Source organism: Anser brachyrhynchus, assembly GCF_964034855.1.
Source record: "Anser brachyrhynchus genome assembly, chromosome: 3".
NCBI classification, from domain to species: domain Eukaryota; kingdom Metazoa; phylum Chordata; class Aves; order Anseriformes; family Anatidae; genus Anser; species Anser brachyrhynchus.
The window spans coordinates 52,847,392-52,873,838 of NC_137696.1; the positions used below are offsets into that span (position 1 = coordinate 52,847,392).

Sequence of the window (26,447 nt, forward strand, 5' to 3'; positions counted from 1 at the left end):
CTCACTCTTTTTCTAAAAAGATTACTGTCCACTACTATCTAACTCTAAATTAACAACAATTTATATCCTAAAATTTTACATTTCACCCACATCAGAGACACAGTTTTCAACCACACGATTATTAACTACTCTCTGTTTCTGGACAAAATCGAATGCTTCAAATTTGGAAAGATCCTTGAACATTCATTAATCATTCAATTTAAGAAGTTTATTTTTAGATCTCAAAAGCTATTGCTTTATCCAAATATGAGTATTGTGTATTTGCATCAATTGTAAGGTACTAATATTTACACAGCTCTAATGACCATACAGGAAGCATGAAAACAAAGGATTTAAATTAGATATTCAAGTGTTATACTGAATGTACACAATTTAGCAAAGAAATTCACTGACTGTTAGTACATTCTCCGAATGGGGTAAATGTCCTGAATTCCCTTCATATGGATTCTTTCACTTTAATTGTATTCAAAACCAGATATTTTTCTGGCAAATTATGGAGATGGTGAGTTTTCTTTTCACAGGTCAAAACAGGTTTATTTGAACTTGCAATAACACTAAAAAAGAGGGGAATGCAGAAACTATGTAGTGTGACAATGGCAACTTACCAACCATTATGTCAATATTATGGGAGTATTCAGAGAGATGCCTTTCTAAGCCTAAAGACTTCAGGCTGAGAATTCACTTAGAAGACAGATCATGCTATAATGACCTTGTAAGTGAGATCTAATTTGCTTTGGTTCTGTTTTTAAGAAAAGCTGTCTACGTAAACACCATGGTTTCCCTGCACAGTTTAATCTTGTCTAAATTTAGGATAAATTTGGAGTAGGAATGCCTTAGTCCAATGGAATGTAGTCCATTTTGGAAGTAATCCTCCCAAACGTATTGTGAGAAACAATCTGCAACACAGGCTCAGGCAAGAATCTCAGTGACGCAGCTTTTTTATTCACGATTGCAATGGCGGGCATCTTGCAAGCAGGAGCACACAGTAGAAGTGTATCATAACCTTTTATCTCCTATTACCCGACACTTGATTCCTCCTCTATTTCCTTATTGGCTGAGAACTACCGGTTCACAACCTACTCGACGCTTGTTACTATACCATATATGTACAATTTTATTTGACCAACCTTTAATTTCTCCTTTTCCCCCTTTTTTCTTCTCTCGTGACTGGAGGGGACTTTGATTTTGATTTTTTCTTTTTTTTTGATGATTCCACAACTGCTTGTCTTGTTTTTCTTAGGTATCCTCCTCATTTGGGGACAGTGGGATCTTCCACTGTCCCCTTATCTGGTTAACATACCCCCACTGTTATGCCACCATTATGCCTGCACAATCACTTTTGAATATGCAAGTTTAGTGGAATTTTCCACTGCAGAAACACAACTTTAATTCTCACAGTATTACTATTTCAGAATCAGAGGGTCAATACATGCAGTTATTCAGAAGTAGTTCTGATTAGTTCTTGAACTTAAAATTTATATCCTGTCTGGGTCTACAATCATAGTTATATGTAGCTCGCCCTTACAGGAAATTAGTCATGGGTTTAAAATAAGAGATAACCAGAACTGTTATGAACTCAAGGGTCATTTGTGCATGTTAGTCAAAGATTTTTGTCCCCGTTAACACAATTCATGGGTGTTACAAGATTTCAGATTCTTTTAGCTAAAAATGTCTGTTGTGTTCACAGAATTACAATATTGCGATTATTTCAAAAAAAAAAAAAAAGTCTGATAATTCTGGTTATTTTGTTTGTTTCAGTAATTACCAAAGCCCTACCCAACCAACCAAATAAAAACACTGCATATCTTTCAGGAATGAACAAAATCCTATAGTATTTTCATTTGTCAGAATAAATCATGTTTGTGAGACCCCCTTGCATTTTCTCTCACGCACCACTGGGTAGACAAACTAACAAGAGTGAAATGAACCATGATGAACATCACATAAATAAAGAAAAAAAATTCCTCACAATCAAACAATGATACTGTGCAATGATAGCAGAATTAAAATAACAGTTATTATTTATTCTTTTTATCCCTTCACTAGACCTATCTGATTCATGCAAATAAATACAGTTCAGCTGAAATTTTTTTTAGAACATTTTCCTTGACATATTTCATTAGTAAAAGTATTTTTTTTTCCATTTTCATAAATTGAAGCAGTATTGAGTAAATTATATTACTAAAATGATTACTTATTTATTCAGGGTTACAAATGAATATGATAAACAGACGAAAACGAGCCATTAGACATATTGTGGCTATTTTGACTATTTATTTGTCCTTAAAACAAGTAAAAAATACAGACCTTTAAATTATCTGCACCTCTAAATAATAATTAATGCTGAACAACCTTCACAGCCTCTAGCAGCAGCAGACAGTCTCTAAGACATTAGAAGCTATCTAATGTAAAGTTTGAACTAGAAAACTCCTATTTGCCTTTTTCATCTACTTAAACTGCACAATAATCAATGATGGTTGTGTGCCAAATTAAACAACAGCCTGAAGTAATTCTACTATCTCAGTATTGTTTTCTTGAGTGCCTGCCACAAAACTCAGCCTAGATTGATTTGTGAGTAAATCAAGTGGATTGAAATAAGGGAAATAAGCTTGGACCCTGCCATGCTGATGATATACGAATAGAATAGTGTGCTATTATGTTCCCTTTTTGGATGTATACTGAAGTAGTGATAATTTGTTTTGAAAGAGAGGTTGAACAACAATAGCAAAGAGAACTGTTGCATGACATCATAGCCCTATTCCTCACTAGCTACAATGCCAATGTTTTGACATTGCTAGGTGGATATTAGGGAGACATTGGAGTGATAAGATTGCAATTTGCAATAAGAAAAAATATCTGCTGGGTCTTTGACCAGAAACTCTGATATTAAGATTGTTTTAAGGTAATATATCTTCAAACAATTCAAACTGACAGACACAGTGAACAAATGCTTATTTTAGAGGATCAGCTTTTGTTAGAAGGCTTGTAGAAAGCAATGTAGCAAGAAGTTAACCAAGCAGCCAGTAGCATCATCTGGTGGAATACTAATCCTTATAATCATAGAATCATTTAGGTCGGAAAAGACCTCTAAGATCATCTGGTCCAACCTTTAAACTAGTATTGCCAAGTCCACCATTAAACCATGTCACTAAGCACTACATTCACAAGTTTTTTGAAGACCTCCAGGGATGGTAACTCAACTACTTCACTGAGCAGCCTGTTTCAATATTTCACAATGCTTTCAGCAATTTTCCCTAATATCCAACCTAAACCTCCCCTGGCACAACTTAAGGCCATTTCCTCTTCTCTTATCACTTGGTGCTTAGGAGAAGAGACCAATCCCCACCTCGCTATATAACTGAAGTATGTACATCAAAAAGCAGCTAAAATTAGGTAAATTGTATCTCTCAATCTGATTTTGAGAAATTAGAAGTTATAATGCTTCAGGATTAAAACTAAATTCTAATAGATTTTTGCATATGTTTGCAAGTCATCTATGGGTCTTGCCTGGTGATGAAAGATTAGAGGGCAGACTTAAATTGTAAACCCGTGATTTTTAATCCAGTAAGGTCATAACTAAGGTTGCCTAAAGAACAGCTGCAATGGAATCTCATTGTGATCATGGGTAAGGTGTTGGATAGAGCTTCCCTTTATTGAAAGAACTATTCATAATTACTTGAGCTGATCTATCATTGCTATTGGTAAGAAACTAGTACTTTCTCACAGCACAAATCCGTCTTCTGTAATTAAATAGGCAAAAAAGCTATCTTAAAACCTAGTTACAAACAAATTATACAGTGCTACTTACCAATGTATAGTTCTAACCCTGTTGGCATCATTAGCAGCAGAATCAGTTATCAGTTATAAGATTGAAAATCTTTTTTTTTCATTAATTCATTAATATAACTATGTATTTAAAATTGTTATAACTTTCTTGACATGAAAAATTTAAAACATTCTACAAATCTAACATACTTTGCTCATTCATATCATGTTCGTTTTCTGTAACTATCACTGCTTCCAGCAAAATCTTATTGTAGTCCAATAAATAACACAAAGGAAAAAAAATCATGAAAACCAAAATAATTAAATAGTAGGGGTAGGTTAAAGATCAGCATTCATTTTTCAAATTAAATTTAAAAGTCTGCAGTGGTTACTTAGAAGATTGGCAAGTTTTACAAATAACATCACCAAGCCTTTTAGGGAGAAACACAGCCGCATTAGAATGGAGTCATTAGGCAATACATTTATTTTGAAGCCAATTAACCTTTTGTCAGAGAAATGTCGTAGCTGTAATGGTTTCAGCAGTGGAGGTCAGCCTCTAACAGGGGCACGTATGACAGCGATTACGCTGTCTGACATATGCTGTAGACTGAGAGTACAGCTGTGGAATGAGAATCTGCCTTCGTTTGTATTCTGCTCTGCATTTTCAGGGAGCAGCCGATCTTGACCTATCCATTTAGGTAATTAAAGCTTCTATTTGGAAGTGTCCTGCAGGAAGGTGAAATTTGGGGTAGATAAATGGCTGCTGCTCACTGTAACCAGCCACTTCCATTATTTGATGGACTGCCTGAAATAGGCTGCATTGCCAGGTCCTCATAAAAATAGAGATGAATTGGGCAGGAGGCAATTCTCTAAAGGCAAAGCAACTCTGTCATCTTCCTTTTTGCAGCATATAATTTAATTGTTAGCCAAGGTAGACAGCTGACTCAGGGACGTCTCTGTAACATCTCTCCCACCATCTTCCATTTGCTATGAAATTGCTTCAGTTTATTTACTTATAAGCCAACTTTGTTTGACAATGAGAGGTGTCACTTCAAGAAGCTCACAGCTGTGAAGGCGGTCACAGCTGTGCCATGACTTACCTTCCAGGCTATTTTGTTTCCTTTTGTATCATGCTCAAGGGCAATTGGGAAGTCTCCTCGCTCGTAAAATTTGCGAAATGCTGTGGGCTTCGTTGGTCTCTCTTTAAATGCTCCTGCAAGTGGAGGCCCTCTTACCTTAAACAAAAATAAAAACAAAAAAACACACCATAATTCACTGGTAATTCATTTTTAGAAAAAAATTAATTTATATGGCTTAAAATAGAAACAAATTAGAAAGTCATTGATCTTTGAAATTATAGTTTGCTTTCTTCTCTATATTATACTTCACTTCTTGGAAAGTACACTTTGGCAATCTACAGGTTTTATTAATTGCTTTTTTTGTTGTTGTTGTTAGTACTTTCAGACTCTCCCATATAAACTGTTTATATTTGTAAGTGGCTACCTCAGTTCCCACTGCATTTTTAAGAATAAAACATAAAGAACATATCTACATTATATAGTCGAAGTTCTTGCACAAGTAAGCATTTTGCATTGAGAAATATTTTTTCTATTTGTTTCTTTATAGAAGTCATTTGGCTTGGTTTCCATCTAATGTAACTGTGCTGTCTTTCCATTGTCTTTCCCTGGCCAGTTCCTACTTCACCAGATCCATTCCTCAATTCCTATGGATATGGCTTTCATAGGACTTCCAGCCCCTCAGTATAGATGGCTGAAGTACTGAAAGAAATGCAAGAAAGTCTCTTCTCAAACCACTCCTCCCTGTGTTGCCTTGCAGGAAGAAATTTGATTCAGCTCTACTTGGTACCTTAGCTGAGTTATGTTTGGTCAGAGTATCATGTAGTCTGAGTGCCAGAATGACAATCCAGTTCCAGAATGTCCACACAGAATTTATTTATTTATTTATTTTTAGACAAACCTAGTAGTAACAGCAAGTAAAACCTGGCACAAAGATAACAGAATTTCAAGTACTTACAAGAAATCTAGTGTTTGAGCTAATTAGCAAAGCTAATCTTAAACGTTAGAAGAGACTAAGAGAGCTAAACTAATCTCAAATGCCCTTGACAAATGATTATTCCTTGAGAAATTCTTGCCCGTTTTTCCTTTTTTTTATAGCCATACATCTGAGATAAGAACTTCCTACAATTCTCTCCTTATCTCTTTCATCAAAAATGCCATTATGACTTGCTAGCTTTTACAATACAGAAAGTGTCATTTTCAAAAAAAGGTGAGAGCTTCAAGGATCATAAATCATACCAAGTATTTTGTATTGTTCTAATTGTCTCATTACGTTTCCCTGTCTTTAAATGACCTTGACGTTAATTTCTAGCAGTATACTCAGCTTTTCATTGAAGAGAATACAAGCATCTAACATCTTTTGCTTCACTTCTTCTATTCTGTAATTTAACTGTGGTAACTACAGATCGAAAGTGACTTTGCACTTTTTTTCCTCCAGAGTATTCTGAAATTTTTCACTACCTGTAAGAATGAGGTAGTAGGGTCAACTAATGATATGCTTACACTGAACTTTATTGCAAATCATTTAAACTGGGGTTTCTAAACTGTGACCTATTGCTACATAGTATTATCACAGATAGACCATGTCTAGTGAAAATAGATTTGATATGCATAGCTGTAATTTTGCTTAGTAAACGCATCTGCAGCAATTGAGCATAACACTTCAAGAAAAGCATTTCAAACCAATGCGAATAAACCTACACTTATTGTTCTGCAGAGGCACAACTCGTTCTGTGCCACCAGTATAAGTACTTTCACTTGCCTTTAGATTTATCTTTTTTTATTTTATTTTATTATTTTATTTTATTTTTTGCATTTGAGGCAAGTCTGTAAGTCACTGATCATTTGAGGCCACTAGAAAAGCCTCTATGTCCTTTTCGTACATTTTTCAGTACTGGTATGACCTGCACACATCCTTTAAAATATGTGTTTCCATAAAATATTAGGAATCACTGTTCTATTAAATTTTAACTTAAATTATGATAAAGAATATGTTGTCTTGCTTACACAAGCTACAATCTTAATTATTTGTGGCAGACTATCATCATTAGAGGCAACTAATGCAATCCCAAACTACATCTTATCTGCAAATAACCATTATTCTTCCCAAGTCATGTTAGTAGTTTTGATATGAACTTTTTTCCTATGGCACTTTTGCAGATTTTCTGGAAAACAAGTTTGTGTTAACTCAACTTCTTGCAGGAAAAAGTTGCATTCCTTGCATTTCCTTGCATTCTTCATGCAAGAACAGAAAAAGTAGAAGGAATAAAGTTATCAATTCCTCTATTATTTCTTTAATGTCCTTCTATTACATATAAAAAGTGTTTCAAAAATTGATCATAAATCCAATTATCTGTCCCTTTACTGCTGAAAGGCTGTTGTACATTATTCTTATTTCAATGGTTAGAAAACACATTTTAAATAGTATGTCAACTCTGATCTGCCACCTCTAAAAAAGATATGGTAGAATTAGAAAAGTTTTACAGGAGGACTATCAATGAAGTTACGGAATAGCTTTTATATAAAAATAATAATAAACCAGGAAAATGATTGCTAAGGAGGAATAAAATAAAGACCTATAAAATCATCGCTTCATGGAGAGGACGGATAAGGACTCATTTTCCCACCATCTCCTTCAGCCTTCAGGGCATGACAACAAGCTAGTAAGTCACAAATTTGGAACAAAGAGAAGTAGTTATGTATTCACGTAGCAAGTCGTGGTTTTATGGAATTCCCTGTCAAAAGACCACGTTGTGACTTTTAGAAATTTCTGTGCATTCAGTGTGTGACTGGTAAAGATGATGAAAGAGAAGTAAATTCAGGTTTACCAAATCCACATTATCAGTGATCAGAAATACAACTATTATTATCCTTTTTCATGAGATAGATACAGTCTTTCTGGTAGACCTCCTAGCACTACATTTACTCTCTCGTTAGGCCACATTACACAGGTAACTCATAGTTATCCTTTGATTAACTGCTATAGCAACTAGCTTTTGCTGTAGATGAGCTCTGTTAATAACAGAATTTCTTGTCATTAGTTTTAAGTGCATTACCTTGTACTTTGTACTATTATATTTAATTCCATTTCTATTACACCAATTCTGAAGGGCTTCCACTTCCATCTGTGTGACATTCTGATCTTCATCTATTTTAATATCTACTCCAAACATCACGTCAACTGTAAATTTTGTTATACAATCCTATTTTTTTTTGGTCTAGGTCACTAATTAAAATATTAAATAAGATTAGCCCTAAACCAATTCTTAAGAAGTTCCATTATGATATTTCTCACTTTGACATTATTTGCTGTTAATGTCTCCACTTCAATATGGAGTTTCTTACAATCTGATGCATATCATAAATCTTGTACTCCATATCAAATACTCGGCAGTAGTCTAGATAGAGAGCTGTTGTTTTTTCCTTTGTCTTAAAGACGTTTTGCTTGTCAGTTTGCTCTGTAATAGACATACAGCTCTATAAATACCAGGAAGGGCATCTGACTCCAAAGAGATAAAACTATCTAAGCAGAAATGAGCCTAAGGTCTGCCTAAACCAAAGAAATATCACAGATCAGGAAGACAGTGGAACTGTCCCTGCGTTGAGGAAATGGTACCTTGCATGTCTGAAGAGTTGTTGCTCAGCTTTAAGATCATTACACGGGGGCAACTTATTTCTTGTGTTTGCATCTGATCAAAGCAGATTATGAGACATTCCCTGGAATGGCTCCACTGGGCAAATACTGCTTACCTTTAGTTCCCTTTCCTCCCTGTCCTTATTACTAGGGAGACCATCACTATCATACACTGTTTGGAACACTGTTCTCAATAGAGATTCTCTTGGGCCATTCTAGCCGTATATTTGCAAGTTTGCCCGAGGGAAGAAAAATAAATGCATATAATTTGCTTTTCTTTTTTTTTATTTAAATAATTCCTGATCTATCTGCATTTATTTTATATTTTTCTGTAGTGCTTTTTGAGACCAGACTTCTTTTTGTTCTCTATTTGCAGATCATCACAATGCTGTAATAGTTTCTGAGGACACATATGGCCCATAATTTTAGGGGAAAATATAGAATCATTGGGATACTTCCTACTGATCCTGGTGACAGTTCAAATAATCTTCTTTGCCAAGCTGCTTGCATACATCATGCTTTACAAAACCTTACAGGAATGTTATGGCTTTAACTTTCAGGGGAAGACTGATACGCTTTAACTGGCTTATGGGCAACTGGTCACAAATGGAGTTCCTAAGGATTACTGTTGGATCTGATGCTGTTTGAGTTTTTATAGAGGATCTGGATGCCAGGACTGAATGCTCACTACCAAGCCTGTGAATGACACCAAACTGTGAGGAGAGGTATTGTACACCAGAAGGAATAGCTACTGTACAGAGAGACCTTCACAAACTAGGACAAACAAGATATGCACGATTATAATTTTGCACATGAGACTGATAATCCCAAACAGCAGTACAAGCTGTGTGGCGTCTGACTAGTTAGGGTGAAGCTTTGCTGAGAAGGACCTGGGGGGTTCTTATGGACAGCACTAAACTTGAGTCAGCAGTGCCTTTGCAGCAACAAAGGCAAAGTGAGCACCAGCTTGCATTGGTAGGGGTATAGGCAGCAGATCCAGGAGTTCCACTCGACTTGACAATTGCTGACACGTGGTATATTGTGTGCAGTTCTGGTCCTTACAGTTCATGAAAAAAAACATTAAAAAATGGAGTGGGTCTACCAGAGGACCACGAAGATGATTAGATCTTGACAGAAGATTCAATAAACTGGATGTATGCAGCCCAGAAAAGAGGAGGCTTAGGGTATGATTTAATCACAGTCTTCCAGTCTCTAAAAGGCAGTTATAAAGATGGTGGTGTTCTCTTCCAAAAGCTGCACAGGACAAGAGGAAACAGGTGCAAGTTGAATCAAGGGAAGTTCTGCCTGGATACAAGAAAAAGTTCTTCACCATGAGAAAAATTAATCATTGAAATAGGTTGCCCAGAAGTGGTGAAATCTCCCTGAAAATGTTCAAGATTTGGCTTGAGAGGGACCTGAAAAAGCTAATCTAAAGCCCAGCTTTCAACAGAAGGTTGGGCCAGATAATCTCTAGAGCTCCCACACAACTGAGGCTTCTCTGTGATTTTTTATTTCTAAGTAAAATAGACAAAAAAGGTATCAGATTGTGTTTACTTTTCATAATGACATTTATCTTCCTGCATTTTATATTATTAAAATTGCTGACTAAAAAGGTCATTCTGAAAGTATTCAATTTATCAGAAAAAGCAGTCATATATACTGTCTTTGGCAACCTAACAAAGATATTTCATTGCAACATAGTTAGAAAGACTAAGATTAGAGTTCCAGTTAATTAAAGGCTAATATTCATGATGGCAAAGTATATGAAGCAATAAACAGCTTCTGAGGTTCGTTAAATGCCAAAGAGAAGTTGAACAGTTTGATAATTGCAAAACTAATTTATTGTAATTCTATGCCAATGATCTATGTGACAAGATAAAAAATACAAACCATTAAGCGAGGAAGGAGAAAGACCATATTTTTTTTATTGACTCATGGGCATTTTAAACCATTCTATCGGGCTGCTTTCTTAGATGTCAGTAATGGCACATTAAGAAAATACTGAGACAAATTATTTGAAATCAGACTTAAATAGTAAATAAGTATTTGAAGACTGAATTTGCCAATTTTTCCAATTGAGTGTCAAGCTACGCATCCTCAGGGACCTAAGTATGTACCTTCATAGGACGACTGGTGATTTTCTTAAAAACTAACACAGTAGTTTCATGGGCACTTTAAGCAAGACAAAAATTGTCACTGACATTGAAATAAGTGGTCTTGCCCCCCTCAAGCATGCTACTGGATGCTATCACAAGGTACAGCGTTCCGTTACAAACACAAGCTTTCGTGTGGGTATTCAGAAGACCAGATCAGAACCAAGGAGTTTTTTACAGTTTTTGTTTTTGTTAGTTTAAGTTGTGAAATATTTTTCCAGGTTTACTGGAAAGATGTGTGAACAATTAAGCTGGCACAAGAGAGGGAGCAGCATGGAGCGTGACAGGAAGAAACAGGTGACTGATTCTTCAAGGAGTGGTGCTGAATTTATATTGAGCATCAAGAATTAATTGGACACAGTTTCTCATCTGCCAATGCAGACATAGGCCTTTGTGTTCCAATCAGAAGTCAATAATTGTTCAAGAGTTGTGTGAAAAATAAAAAATATAGTTATATATGTTATATATTTAGTACTAGGATAGTAAGATATTAAGAGACCAATGTTTTTACTTCCTAAAAGTAGAATAGATTGATATCCTGCTGTTCTTATTTAACAATTCATATATTTTTTTAAAAAATATTACCTTTAATTTGTAATCAAATTTAATGGTTAACGACATACGAGCCAGCAGTGTGGTCAGGTGGCCAAGAAGGCCAACAGCATCCTGGCTTGCATAAGAAACAGTGTGGCCAGCAGGGCTAGGGAAGTGATTGTCCCCCTGTACTTGGCTCTGGTCAGGCCGCACCTCGAGTATTGTGTTCAGTTTTGGGCCCCTCACTACAAGAAGGACATGGAGGTGCTCGAGCGAGTCCAGAGAAGGGCAACGAAGCTGGTGAGGGATCTGGAGAACAAGGCTTATGAGGAGCGGCTGAGGGAGCTGGGATTGTTCAGCCTGGAGAAGAGGAGGCTCAGGGGTGACCTTACCGCACTCTACAGGTACCTTAAAGGAGGCTGTAGCGAGGTGGGTATTGGTCTATTCTCCCATGTGCCTGGTAACAGGATGAGGGGGACTGAAGTTGCGCAGGGGAGATTTAGGTTGGATATTAGGAAGAACTTCTTTACCGAAAGGGTTGTTAGGCATTGGAATGGGCTGCCCAGGGAAGTGGTTAAGTCACCAATCCCTGGAGGTCTTTAAAAGACGTTTAGATGTAGAGCTTAGTGATATGGTTTAGTGGAAGACTTGTTAGTGTTAGGTCAGAGGTTGGACTAGATGATCTTGGAGGTCTCTTCCAACCTAGATGATGCTGTGATTCCATGATATCTTTATTTAATTAACACAAGTTAATGCATTTAGATGACAACTGGGGAAAAAAAATAAAAAATCCAGTTTTCAGTCAGCTGAGTTCCTTACAGGAAGACTGTAATTTAAACAGATCTTTTTTGCAGTTTTCATTCCCACAAAAATATTCTATAATACTTATCTTTGAAGCTATAGAGATTGGAAGTCACATGACCACTCAACTCTCTTGCCTAAAAAATGTTTGCAGTCTTCCCTGAAAATGTAATACCACATTATCAACTGGAAGACTGATATTTCTTCAAAAATAGAATAATAAATTGTATCTCTTTGTATCCAAGCTGAAAAATGAATTTGTATGAAATTGCACTGTACCACAGAATGGAGTCTACCACCACAAGCTAGTGTCTTAGGTCAACAGCATGTAAAGGCAATAGCATCCTGAAAATATTTGTGTAACCACTGACAGAGTCTTAGTCCCATCCTTCTCTTGTACTGGTATCAAACTACCACCTCACTTGGCTAATCCACTATAGTCTCGCTGGCAGTTCACTGACTTCCCCACAGGAAGTGTCACCATTCTTTTCCTTGTGTACTGAAGCCAGAAGCTGCTGAGTATAATGCAAGATATATTACATAAATCAAACAAATTGCACCATGTAATGAAATACTCAAGCTATCAGGAATAAAGGCTAAATAATATACCTAGTCTTATGCAGTGCCATGTTAACATACAAAGCTTTACTAGAATCATCAGCTGCAAGGTCCTCATCCATATAGTGTGATAGAGCTCTTAATGTGTCCAGCAAGGCAGCTGCACAACACTGCTTAATTACAATTTGTGCCCAGGGAGCAAACCGAGATGCAAAAGCCATGAACTCGAGTTGATGGTTCTGGAGTTAGCATGCACATATGTATCTTACTTGTTTCTGTACTTGTAGCACAGACAAGCCCATCATCATAAGCAGCATGCATGAGAAAACTAACATTTTGGCAGTTATTTACCAACACAACAAAATTGCATGATTATAGTATTTTGTGACATATCTACAACTTTTTCTAATAAATATAAGTAATAGTAATAGTGTAGACTTGGAAACACAAATCTTAGCAAGCGTTAACAATCAGAATCTGTAGATAGGCATCCCCAAGAGAGTCTACTCTTACTGGCAAAAAGCAGCAAAACCTGTATACATCTTCATTTATTGGTCATAATTTGATTAAACTAACATAGGTGGCTGTTACATGCTACCATCATGTTTTGATTTTGCTATGCAGACATATCCAAAATCGAATGAGAAACTTCAAATGATTGCAGAGGCATAGGAAAATGTCCCAATGGATACTCTTAGTTCCACATTAATTCCTTTTATTTAATATCAGTATCACAAGCATTCAATATCAAAAAAGCACAATCCATCAACGTGTATCAGACAAAAGTGTTTTATATCCAAAAAGAAACTTGGGAGATCTTTCCTCACATGTACCACTCTTGATATGCTTTAAATGGTGCCACTTCTAATGAAGTGAAATCTACTTCTGGGGCTATTGCACAAATCTGGACAACAGATCAAAGCTCATCTCATAACTTCAAAAGTCAAAATGTGAGAAAACAATTTTAAGACCCCAAGATGAAACTTCTGATAGAGGTCAGCAAACATTACAAAAGCTTCTAAAGCACCAGAACTTGAAAGAAAAATCAGATGTGATTTTGTACAAAGATATTGTATCTCATTATTGCCTTGAGACACAACTGAAAGGAAGTCGTAAGCTGCATACAGAATTACTCTATTTCATCACCTCAGTAATGTTATTTTTGATTGGAGAAAAGATAAGCTGTTTAGATAAACCAGATGCGTCTATGTTACAAATTGCTGTAGAGCACTCTGTCCTCAGAAGGTCCTCCATCTCTTATTCTATGCTGGAGTATAGTGTAACTATTTTATGTAATTTCAATTTCTCTGCTTATGCTTGCTAATCAATTTCCTTTAATGTAAAGGAAGACAGATGAGTGACTACTAATGTATTTCTTCCTCTCCTTCTTTCAGTCTACAGATGAATACAGTTGTTTTTCCTCTTTCTTTCTTTTTTCTTTCTCTTTCTCATTCTCTTTACCTTTCTCTCTTTTTTTTTTTCCTTTCTCTTTTCCTTGCTCTATCATTTTCACAAGGATTTCCACTGCATCAATTCCACTAAATCTGAGAGCCTTTTAAATGTTTTCCTGATAGTGGAGATTCTTCCATCCACATTCTAATGTTTAGAAAAATATATATACACTGCAAGAATACTTGCATTCATGTTTCAGCTGGGATCATGACTGTGCTTTGAAATGAGCCTCACAATCATCCCCAATTATGGTGCTCTGGTTCACTTAATGAAGCAGTTTCTAAGTGAATGAACTGGAATCCTTTCAGACAACAGTCAGTCAGAATGAAGGAAATCCCTGTAACGTGTAAAACATCATATGCTCAGCATCATCACTTTTCCTTCAGTTATCCTTTCTATTGGTTTGCACTGCTCAGTGATATAAAAGCAGCCACAACACTCTTTATGGATACATATGTATTTTTGGATGCCAGATCAACATGCTGCAGGTCTACATACAGCAAGTTATAAGAATGCTGTTGGCTTGGAAACGAAATGTGAATTTTATTTTTTATTTAAATTATAAAATTTATTTACAATTTACTTTTTCTGATTTCTGTAATGTTTAGTTTTTTAAATTGCTCATAAACATTATCATGGAATATCTGTGTACATTTCTAAGTAAAGAGTTGGTAAAACTGTAAAATATTAGGAGAGTTATTTTCAGCCTATTTTGCACTTCCATCACACATATATATGAAGGTTTGTGCTGGAATGCACCTACCATCCTAACTTATTATTGTGACCCTAACAGAGGATATCTAGGAAAGAGAATAAAAGCAAGACCATAATACAGCGATCCTGCTTCTTGTCATTCTAAATTTCCAAAGACCTGCCCCTCCCTTCCAGGTGAATCTATGCCATTTCTCCTTTTGGAAACATTGATTTTGCTGTTTGCCTGATTCTGCATCAATTCATTTTAATGCTCTGAACTGCCAGGATACTATTTATTTTCTTAAAATTGTTTGTCTAAAACCATCTGTGTTTTTTTAAGACAGAACAGGGCCCCCATCAGGTCAGTTAGCCTTTGAATCATTGGTTTATCAGCCCAAAGACAACCCAGGTGAATCACTTATCTGAAGGCACTGACTTCAGATAAGGCTGGCCTGACCTGTGAGCAAGCAAGAACCTTGCTTGGGTCGTGACAGAACACTTTAGTATGCCTGAAGAATACTGCATCTTTACTCTAATGTCAGTGTTACAAGAACATTCCAACTCTGTATTTGCATTCTCACTTCCTAAATCCTACCTTGTACTTCAGTTGTATGCTTCAGTTACTCCTTTCCTGTCACAAAGTTTTACATTACGGTGCACCATTACATAGTTGCTATGTTAGTGATGGGTGAAGTAATTCCTGTTTGTACAGTTCTTACAACGCTGTTATTTTTAATATGTGTTATAACTAAAATATGTTTACTTTGTTCAGAATAAAATCTACTGAAGAACTAATACTGAAATGTAACATTCAAAATTAGTTTTATTTAGTGAGCTTTTATATTCAGGTTAACCGTTAGCAGATAGCAAATTATGTCAGGTCCTGTAGTCCTATTTTTAGAGGAGGAGAAATCACTGGATTTTGTGGACTGTCCTAAATTATTGGCCAATACTTTGTTTAGAAGAGAAAAGACCACTTAGACTAAACAGAGCTGGACTTTGAAAACTGAATGCTCTATACTAGTTGCTATATCCCAATGCCTGGAAGTGTAGAGATTTCAGAAGTTAAAGTATTTAGCTAGCCTGCTTCCTCTGCAAAACAGTTAACCAGTATAGGCAAATGCTTGATGTGACCATCTTGCCACGATTATTTTCTAAGGACCATGGGCTCAGATCCACAAAAGTACTAAATGAGAGTGCTGGATTCTATTTTAGAAGCAAAGTACCTTAATGTTACAACTTTCTCTCTACTATCCCTACATTCCATGTGAATATAACTTTTAGGTCATAGTTTTCCTAATCACTTCTTTCAGAAGCAGTGTCAGATGAAGTAGCCTATGCTTAAACCTTTAAAAACTGTCTCTGCATCTTATTCATACCTCCATACTAGGTCAGTCTCTCCTATGCAATTTCATGTAGGACTTTGCAAAGAAGCAAACCATCCTATGTTGGAGTTATTTTCAACACATATGAAGAGCTTGATCTAGATGTGCACTGCATAACTCTGAAGTTGACAGAGTAGTTTACAAACTGGGAGAAAGAAAGAAGCCTATGCCAAAGTTTATGCACCCAGCAAAAAGGGTGTTCAGAAGGGCTTTTTTCTCAGTACCTTGTTCAGTCACAAGCAGATGGTTGCCAAGAAAAAAACAAACAAACAAACAAACAAAAAAACCCACAAAAAGTATTTCAAAAATTTTTTTTGAGAATTATCTTTGTTTAAAAGATAAATGTTGAGAATTATCTTTGTTTAAAGGATTAAATACTGGACTGAGAAGATAAAATCACTGCATTCTAATTCTGGGAGAGACTCCTGCGTTTTTGGTGAAACAACACTTTGGCATTAGTTTCTCATTTGTAGAACTGGGGTAGAACTTACCAATCTCATAAAAGTTCAGAAAGTCAAATGAGGTTGTGATGAGCTAGCTATCACCTTTCTTGAAATCATGCTTCAGCTCTCTATAGAATGCATCTGGAAACTTCCCAAGGCTAGATGCTTCGGCTAGCAAAGCAGTTCCTACACAGCCCTCACCATCCTTCCACAATTGAAAAAATGCAAAAACTCCCATTCCATGGCTGTCTTCAATAGAAATTTACTTAACTGCATCTGAAGAGATGGAATAGGAACACTAAAAACCAAACCTAAAGAGGAAGGGAGAGGAATGGGGGATTGCCTTTCATTTATACCACACTGAGTAAACAGCCCACTTTGGTGTACAGACCCTGCATGTCCTACAGCTCTATATATGTTTGCCCACAAGTTGAAGAACTGAATATTAATATATAATATTATTATAATACTAATATAATATATTATTAATATTAATATAATATAATTATAATTAATATAATATATGAAAAGCCATTATCTACAAAAAAAATATTAAAGTGAAATTACAACCCCCTGAAATAGGTTACAACTTGCTAAACATTTTATTCACTTTATTATCACTTATTTATTAAAAAAAACAACAAAGTGAACCTGAACTCAAGAAGAATAAAACTTTGTATCTAAACAGCCAAAGCAGTTTCATTTTCTTTCCAACTTCAAGTGTGATATGCTTCAAAAAAAATTTGATCTGAAAACTAGATGTAAAATTATCCCCCTAACTTTATCTCTTCCAAACACAAAGGAAATGAAATGTTTTTAATTGCCAACTTCTTTTTTTTTTTCTTTTCCTACATCAGTTGAGAAAGTAAATCTACCCAAAGTTCTTCAGTTTGACAATACAATAGTCTAAATCAATCTACTGTATTTGGGCATGGAGGATTTTGTGGTCTCTGTGGGATGGGGATGATACGGGGGACCCTTGTGTTAACTTTACAAAAAAATCTTTAAATGAGTTATCTTCATCCTTGCTAATTCGGCAATCATATGTTGATATCTGTAAATCTTCAGTGATATGTTTAAAATCATGTTCCATGTTTTATTTTTCTTTCATATGTTTGTACGGTGACAAGAAATGGCTTTAAATCTATTTAATCACTCTTTGCCTTAAGTCCTTTTCTGAAGCCTCCTCTCTTTAGCTAAAATTGGTGAATATTTTTGGAAGTTTTTAAAGTTAATGAACTGTGAGTTCTACCTTCATCTTTTAAAAGACTATTTGGGTAGGAGTTAATATTAACTGTTTGTTATCATGATGTCACGTGTATTTAGTGAAATAGAACTAGATTAACTTTTATACTCAGTGTCAAAGGCCACTTTTTTTTTTTTTAAATCTTGGTATTGTTTTTGTGATCCAAAGTTTATGTGATTTTAGAAAAAAAAGTCTTGAAATATTGCAAATCTCTCTATTCTCATTTAATTGATTACTTTTTGACTGAAAAGTACTGACTTCTAGAAAAGTGTTTTTGTTTCATTCACTGACATACACTGTCCAACAGCTTCAGTTGTAATTTCCTTAGTTTCTTTCTCCATAAGATAATTAGGACTTAAAGTGTCATTTCATCTGTTTGCTAGCCTTCCTTTCTTATATATTTACATGATTATACACTCAGCTAGGTATCATTTTTTCAGTATTGTATACATCTTCTAATCCATCTAGACTTGAAATAACACAGAAGACTGACTTATTTTTTTCTATAGTTGATAGAAATTTTCTTGGAGAAAATTTTTTTCTGTATGGGAAGACATCCATCTAACACATTTTTTTTGCAGATTTCTAGAGCTCATTTATTTCCTTTCAGTCCAAGAATGCCTGTGACAGAATTAGAAATTTTTCCTTTTTCATTCAGAAAATATTACCTAGCATCTATTTTCCTTTCTTCATCTTGATTATTTCTTCTTACAATCCTTACCATCTCAGAAGCTATTCTGCTAGGGTATTGATGGAAACAGAAACTTGACCTCCCTCAATTTTGAGTTAAGCAGGAGGCATAAAATGTATGAAGTGAAAATCAACGGTAAGCAAAAAAAGTATCATCAGTGGCATGAACAATAGTTCATACAAATTTCAACAGTTTCAACATCCACTACAACCCACTGTGCTTCTAGAATACTTAACATTTAACAATATTGAGTCGATTAAATAAGGATTTTCATACACCAAAGACATGTTCCAATACTATAACTCTGTGAAAATCTAAGGTTTCCAAATCAGAGATGACTGTCTTGACCTCCAGAATATAACAATAAAACAGCATTTCTTGAAAAATGTATACATGAACTTTATCAATAAACTAAACAAACAAACAAACAAACAAACAAAAACAATAACAAATAAGCTGGAACTGAGAACACACTGCTCCATGTTGCATATAGAAAAAAGTGCTAAAGGTACTAATAAAACTCCCAGCTGGATAATTACCTCAAAAACTGCAAAAATAAATCAAAAGGAAAGATTACTGGTGATACGTGTTGGTCAAAATTATTTGTTCCAAAACCAAATAAACTATACAGCTACTCCATGCATATAAAAGTATCGATTATGGACTACAGAGACAAATAGGTTGATTACTAATTGTTTATGATGTCATATTGGAAACTTTCAGTGGCCATTTTTATTTAGTCCTAATTCCATAATACAGCTAACAACAGACCAGAGCACATCAGAAAATCTGGTACCACGACCAAAAATCTACTACAATTTTTTTTGCACCATGCAATTTAAAACATCTTGTTTCACCAAACTTCTCAAAAAGTAGGCACAGTCTCATGGAATCAGTTTCTTTCTACACTTAGGGTGGGCAGATTGTTTTGACTCTAATTACAGAATCATTATCAACACTTCATAAGGACAATAAAAAAACAATAATAATAATAATAATAATAAAAAAATAAATCGATGGTTAGCTTATTTTTAACCTGGTATTCTAAGTAAAGAAAATAATCATCCTCCTCTAAAGCTCTATACTCCCCCTTCTATAACTTTTAAGTACAGTGGTCAGTTGCAATAAAATTTCAGAGCTTTAAAGGGATACAGTAAAAAATGAGTCCTAGAAGATTCATGAAAATCTGCAGCTTAATAAAGAAGGGAGACTTACTTGTTTACAATACTGGATGTTTATCTCAAATTTTCTATCCGCACTTTCAAACTGAATTCTCTGGAAACTTATATGGAAATGTTTTCTAAGCAAAAGGTGGATGGACTACATTTAAATTTAGAGGTAATTTTCTGAGAAGAATGTAGTCCAATAAACTCTAGTCCAATGAAAAATCATTTGTTACGTAGCTGGCTTAAAACAGATCTTGTGGCGAATTTATGCGGTTATTGAAATCAATAGAAATGTTCAGCTGATCAAAGAGGAAATCTTGCATTTTATATGCCAAAGTACTTGCAATCTCATATTTTACAGCCCAGTATGAAACAGTCAGAGCCTGAAGTTCCTCTTTGTAGTGTTGACTACTGTGCTATTCTCTATGGTACTTTCTTTCTGAAAAGAAGAGATGGCCTTCCACTAGTTGTTGACTCGGATTAAAAAACTTCCCCCTATTTTAAAGGCTTACCTAACTGAAACTGTGTTTTACTACAAAACCAAATATTCAAATGAATAATTCATTGCCAAGTTGCTGAAAATATCTACACAATAAATAAGTATAATAAATAAGATTGAGGGAATTCAGATTTTCACAAACACTTAGAGAACAGTACATTGTTAACTCATTTAAACTTATTGAGAAACTTACATGCTATTATTTCCTCCATTCCTGAAAGAAAGGAGGCCACAAAATCTTAGATTTATGTAATCATTCACCTCTTTTATTATATTTATCAAAAACACTTCTAACTAGTAATAACACAAGGCAGAAAGTAATCGTGTCTGGTGAGATCACATCTTAATAAGTTAGCAAAAGATGCTGCAGAAGATTCAGTGCTGCACTCTAAGAAACTGTAAAGACATACAGGCAGAGAACACAATCACTTAGAAAAACTAATTTCCCAAATGAATCCAGATTGTAACTGATATAATAAAAACATTGGTGTCAGAGGCTGGAGTATTCAATAATAAAAAGACTAAACAAGGATTAAAGAGGATATAAGAGATTATCAGCCTAATCACAACTGATATTGGCACAAACCAGAGGCCATATTGTATAACCTTTTGAAGTATTTTCTTTGGAAATGTCAAGTCCTAGTCTTTCTCTTAAAAAACACACACACAAAAAAAAAAAAAAAAAAAAGAGAAAAACATATTCATAATAAAGAACAGTATTTTGAAAGCCTAGTAATTTTGATGTCTGATTGTTTGTGCAATAAGTGAACATACTGAGTATCTCCAAATATTTACGTTCACTGTTGACATACAGAAATTAATTTGCAATACTGCTATAGGAACGAGAATATCATTCGAAATAGAAAACTTATGTTAGCAGTTTATATGCACTAGAACAAATTCTCCATTATTTTTTGAAGATTAGACTTTTAAAAGACATTTTTGTGTGAACAAGAAAACAGCACAGGAAATAAAAATGATGTAAGATGATACACATTTCAGAACAGAGCTTCCATGGAATTCTGACTTAAATTCTCCATCTAGTGTTTAGCAATAAGTAACATAACAGGAAGGAAAATCTCTGCATCTTATAGGGATTCCATCTGCCTGAATAGTTCTTTGAGTATTTCTGACAGTTGGCACATTGCATTTTAAAAAAGGATCAGCTTAAAGTAAACCAGAACACAAACTTGTAAAGATGTAAAGCTGTCATTATAAGAGCAAGTGTCTTGAAAAAGCAGTACATGATTAAGCGGAGGCACTTTTGCTGTGTTAGGATATATGACATAAAATGCTTAAAAAACAGAAGGTACCTATATTTTAGGAAGATTTTTTTAACAAACTGATATAATTTCTAACACTACAGATCTCAGGCAAAGAAGAACAAAGAGGAGCAACTTGTCTACTGTTTTGCTAACTACATTGAAGTTAAACACGAGTTGAAATGTAGATGTAGAATCTGGTTTCCAACATTACAAATGAGTCTGGAGGATCTGGCGACTAAACCTATGTCCCTACTAAAATGATCATATTTAAAAAAGTTTCTCAAATCCCACCTTCAAAAATTTTGGGAAGTGTAGTGGCAGTGCTTTTGTAACAGGGGTACAATGTTGATTGCTCATATACAAGACTAATAAGGGAATAAATAAAACACATCTGTGTAAAATCTCATGCCTTACATAAGATTAGATCTTAAACAAAACAACAACAACAAAAATCCAGAGGCTAGCAATTTTCATATCAACTATTCAGACAAAACAGTGCATAATACGTTACAGACAAGAATGAAAAACAAAAAAAAAAAAACTAAAGTAAAATCAAAAATAATCCACATACTATAAAAACTAGAAAAGACAGAAATGAAAAATATTATGATCTTAGAATAAATAATTAAATAAAATAAGTGATCTAAGAAGTGATCTAAGAACAAATGAGTATGAATAGTGGAAATTTTGCAAAGGTAAAATAAATCTTTCAATGCCTTCGGTGATTGTTGTTAACTTTATAGTTAAGAAAAATGGTTGCCTTTATATTTAATGATGTTACTTTTGTTATTTATACCAGTGGTAAAGAAGAATCAGACACATTCTGAGATGGTTAAATTTCATATTTCAGTGATAAAAGAACAAATCCCTTGGACTTGAAGAAAAAATACAGATTTAAAATTTGAAGACAGTAAGATTTCATTGTTCCTGAATAAATCTAGCACTTAAAGTAGCTACAGAGACCATAAGCTGACCAAAGATGACTTTATAAGAAACAAAGAAGCATTTGTTACTTGTTAAATTATTAAGTTAAACTGTACCTTCTCAAATGTAAAATTCTTAAGTTATTTCCTCATAAGGGACAGCACAGACAAGTAATTCAAGATTTTAACATTATTCAACATTTAGATAGAATAACAAATGTAGTAAGATCCAATGCGTAGGGCTGATTTGTGGAAAATTCCCTGCATTCACAATAGTTAGACAGTAGAAATAGAATAATCTGTGGCACCAAATCACACTGATTCTTGTATAGTAAACAGTTCTTTCATAAAATATTGCTAGACTTTGGTTGCATGTTCTGTGCTGAATGTTGATGTCTGCACTATCAGGATGCGCTGAACCACATTGTAGGCAGGCAAAGCTGATCATTTTTCCAACTCAATATGGATACCTCATTTTCTTTCTTACATCCTTTTTTGGTATGCATCTACATTTGGCCAGATGAACATATTGGCAGTCTTTTGGAAGGCTGTGTTTGAGGAGTTAGTCATCTTGAGAAAACGATGTGTGGCCAATCAGGCCTTGTACTTAAGGCTTGAGAAGCCTGTAAGCATTAAGCAATTGTAAAGGAATCGGTTTGAGAGGCCCATGCTGTCCTGTGCTGCATGCATTAGAGATAGCATTCCAGCCTGTCAGAAGATATATGATTTTGTTTGTTACACAAAATAAAAGGCACCACAGCACAGGAGGGAGGAGGAACCTCTCCAAAGATACCATGTGCACAGCATACCATGGGAAAGTCCACCTGCAGGTCTGTCCAAGGCTGCACAAAAGCCAACATCTGAAGGGATGAAAGATTTGCTTGTTACCTAAATTCCTGTTTTAACTCTGTCTTATTATATAGTGTTTTTTTTTTTCTTACAGTGTTTTTTTGCCAGGCCATTCTTCTAGAGATCCAGAGAGAACCCTACACCATCTCTCTCTGTCTCCCTCTCTCTCCGCCCAGCCCTCTGTTCCTACCCTGGTGCAGAACGATAAATCCCATCCTACGGGTTATTAGCAGACAACTGAATTATCAAAACCAAGAGTGCCTATGTAAAACAAACAAACAAAGAAACAAATTTTCACCAATTTTCTTTAGATCACCAACAAACAGAATCTACTAGCTAAAGTAGAGTTTGGAATAAATTTCCAAATACCTTTTTGTGTATTAAAACAAACAAACAAACAAACAACAACAAAAAAAACCAAAACAACAAAGTAGGTACAGGTAGCCAAAAGGTAGCCAATAGGATTGTTCCAGTGCCAAAGGATATTTTTCCATGCACATTTTTTATGTGATTTTACTAGTTGCAGCAGATTGCAGGTACCAACACAACGTTTCAAGAAAAATCAAAGAGAATGCACTCAAAAACCTATAGGTTCTGTATAGATCAAAACCATATTGAGTAAATCATGCAAATTCAAAATTAGTCTGCTGACAGAGTCAGATGAGAGGTAAAATATTTTCAAAACTGGAAAATCTAAAATCTTAATAATAACTTAAGCTCTTGGACAAAATAGCTTAAATTTTGGTCAAATAATGATTCAGGTTGCTTAAAAGTGTTGTACAGAGAAATTATTCCTAATTAACTTTAATAATAATAATATTTTCACATTTTTTCCCCTCTAGTTTCTTTTTCTTCCAGCCCTGGAAGAGAAAGAAATTATCTGACTTGTCAGTATGTGAACTGAATTAGGCACAGTAAAACTGCAGGCCAATGGAATGAGAGTAACGTAATCTTGCATAAGGACAAAGACTAAATGCCATTTTCACTAATGTAAAACAAGAATCTTAAGTAAAATGTTAGCAATATTAGAGAGAGAGGGGAAAAAAAATGCTGTCCTATTGAGGAAGAGATATTTTGCTAATACAAAAAGCTAAAACATGTTTTAATAATTTATCCACACACACAAACACACACAAAAAAAAGTGAGTATGGCAAAGAAGTACAAAATAAATGAAAATCATGTCCACACAATACTTTTTCCTGCTCTTAATTAATGACCTTAAAAATACCGCACAGTGTTCAATCCTGTGGTTTATTTACTCCAGAGCACTGTGTATGCATAAAAGAGAATGTATTTAACTAAGTAATGAAAACTATGGATAGCAAATAATAGAGCTCAGGTATATTATATACAGTATAAATTATATGGTAAAATATATCGCCAAAGAAATGCAAAGACGATGCTTTTTCTGCTGTGTTAGCAAACTGAACCAGCTTACAGTAGTGTCAGATGAATGGGAGAGACTACACAAGAAGACAGGCTGCACATTGAGGATCAGAGAAGACGAAACTGAGAAACAGACTTCTAGGCAATAGCAGCAAGGTATTAGATGTGCTCATGGAGCCACACCTGCCGAGGGGAGGATTTACTGCTGCTTTTGGAGGAAGCTGTCAGAAGTGGTTGCTGCAATGCACGTGTGTTAATGAGCAAATCTCCTATCACTTCAGGGTAAGACAACTACCAAGAAATGTGATCAATATAACACTTCTACAGCTCAACAAATCATATGAATATCCCATTAAATACAACTAGAAGTTGTATATTGCCTTTAGTATAACTGCTACAGTAAATATTAAAATCTGGCTCTGTAGTTCTGAAAGAAATTTCACCAAGGAAAGGGGAGTTAAACCCAGTGGGCTCTGGACAACTGTTTGCAGGGTACATAACTAACAATCACTTATATTTGGAATATTTCCAAAATATTAAATGTGCAATAATTAGTCTAGAACAATTGTTTCACATAAGTGAACTCCATATGGAAACGATCCTACAAGAAGAGTATGTGCATAGAGATAATTATTCCAGAACATTTATACTTTGGAAAAATCTAAAATGCACATAAAAATGGGTAAATATTCCCTTTACATATGACTTACAGAACAAAAGAGTTAATTGTAATGCAAGAAATTATCATGACCTATCCCCAACTACTGATACATATATATATATTTAATATATACATATTGAATATATATAAATATTCAATATATATAGGATCTTCTTTGAATCCTGAAAGTTCTTGGCTAGTTTTGGAAATCTGGCTGCATTTTGCACCAAATGCATGGAGCTGAGGTTCCATTTTGCTCGGAGAATCGGAGTACGAATGGCCAAAAAGCAACATGAAACCACTGGCCCAACATGAGATCAAATCACTGTTCATGACTTTGGTGCTATTGAACATTTTTTGAAAGAGCTACAGATCCAGGGAAAATAATCTCCAGATGAGAAAGATGCGCAAAATAAGGAAGATTTCCTGGAATTAGCAGAAGAGACTAATTAAAGCAATAGCTTTTCCCTCTCAGGGACCATTTACTTGCTAAGATAGTACAAACACTATTCTATGAAAGATTTTGAGCAGCTTTCCTCTTCAGCTGGTTAAGTTTTAACACAATTTAAAACCTGACAGCTTTAGGAGACATAGAAAAAAAAAAAGGGGGGGGGGAGGGAGGAGTGGAGGGGGGAAGGCTTTTTTAAAGAAACAAGAGGACAAGCCTTGCTGTTGCTAACACAAGCTTCAAAGTAGAAGTAAAGTATTCCCAAGTCAGCTCAGAGGAGACTAAGGTGATCTGGACATCCTTCAAGAGTTTATAACACTTGCGCTTTATGCAGAAATGGCAGAGCAGATGTGTGCACCTATGGATTCTTAACAAGCCTAAAAGAATCTGGTTTGAAAACCTGACCAAAGCCACACATTGAGCTTTCAACCTGTCTGTCTCCAGAACTCTTTTCCTTGCCCTTTTACCATCCAAACTCAGCTTAAGCAACACAGAGGTCTTCTAACAAAGGTGGTCATCTGATCCTAGATGGTCAGAGAAGGTACTCAGTGGATAGCAAGTGGATAGCAAGCTGGCCTCCTTTTACTGAGCAGCTACATTGCTACTTTTGCAATACTTTATAAATCATATGACGAGAAGAAATATTCAGTGTGGATGCATCTTACCAAAGCAATCACCCCTAGTTCATCTTCATATCTTTATAGAAACATCAACTGAAATACTAAAATACATATTAAAAACTGTTATATTAGACAAGTGCTTTTACACCTTCCCATTACCTTTCTGTTATAAACACATTTTCTGATTGTTACACCATA

At 35.0% G+C, this 26,447-nt stretch overlaps 1 protein-coding gene across 1 annotated transcript in view; it reads right to left on the minus strand.

Annotated features, from left to right (window-relative positions):
• The window catches only part of PACRG (parkin coregulated), a 220,389-nt gene that overhangs the window by 162,383 nt on the left and 31,559 nt on the right, over positions 1 to 26,447 (minus strand). Inside the window, exon 3 of the mRNA XM_080584799.1 lies at positions 4,866 to 5,000. Within this exon, the coding sequence (XP_080440925.1) occupies positions 4,866 to 5,000 (135 nt within the window). The remainder of the gene's footprint in view (positions 1 to 4,865; positions 5,001 to 26,447) is intronic.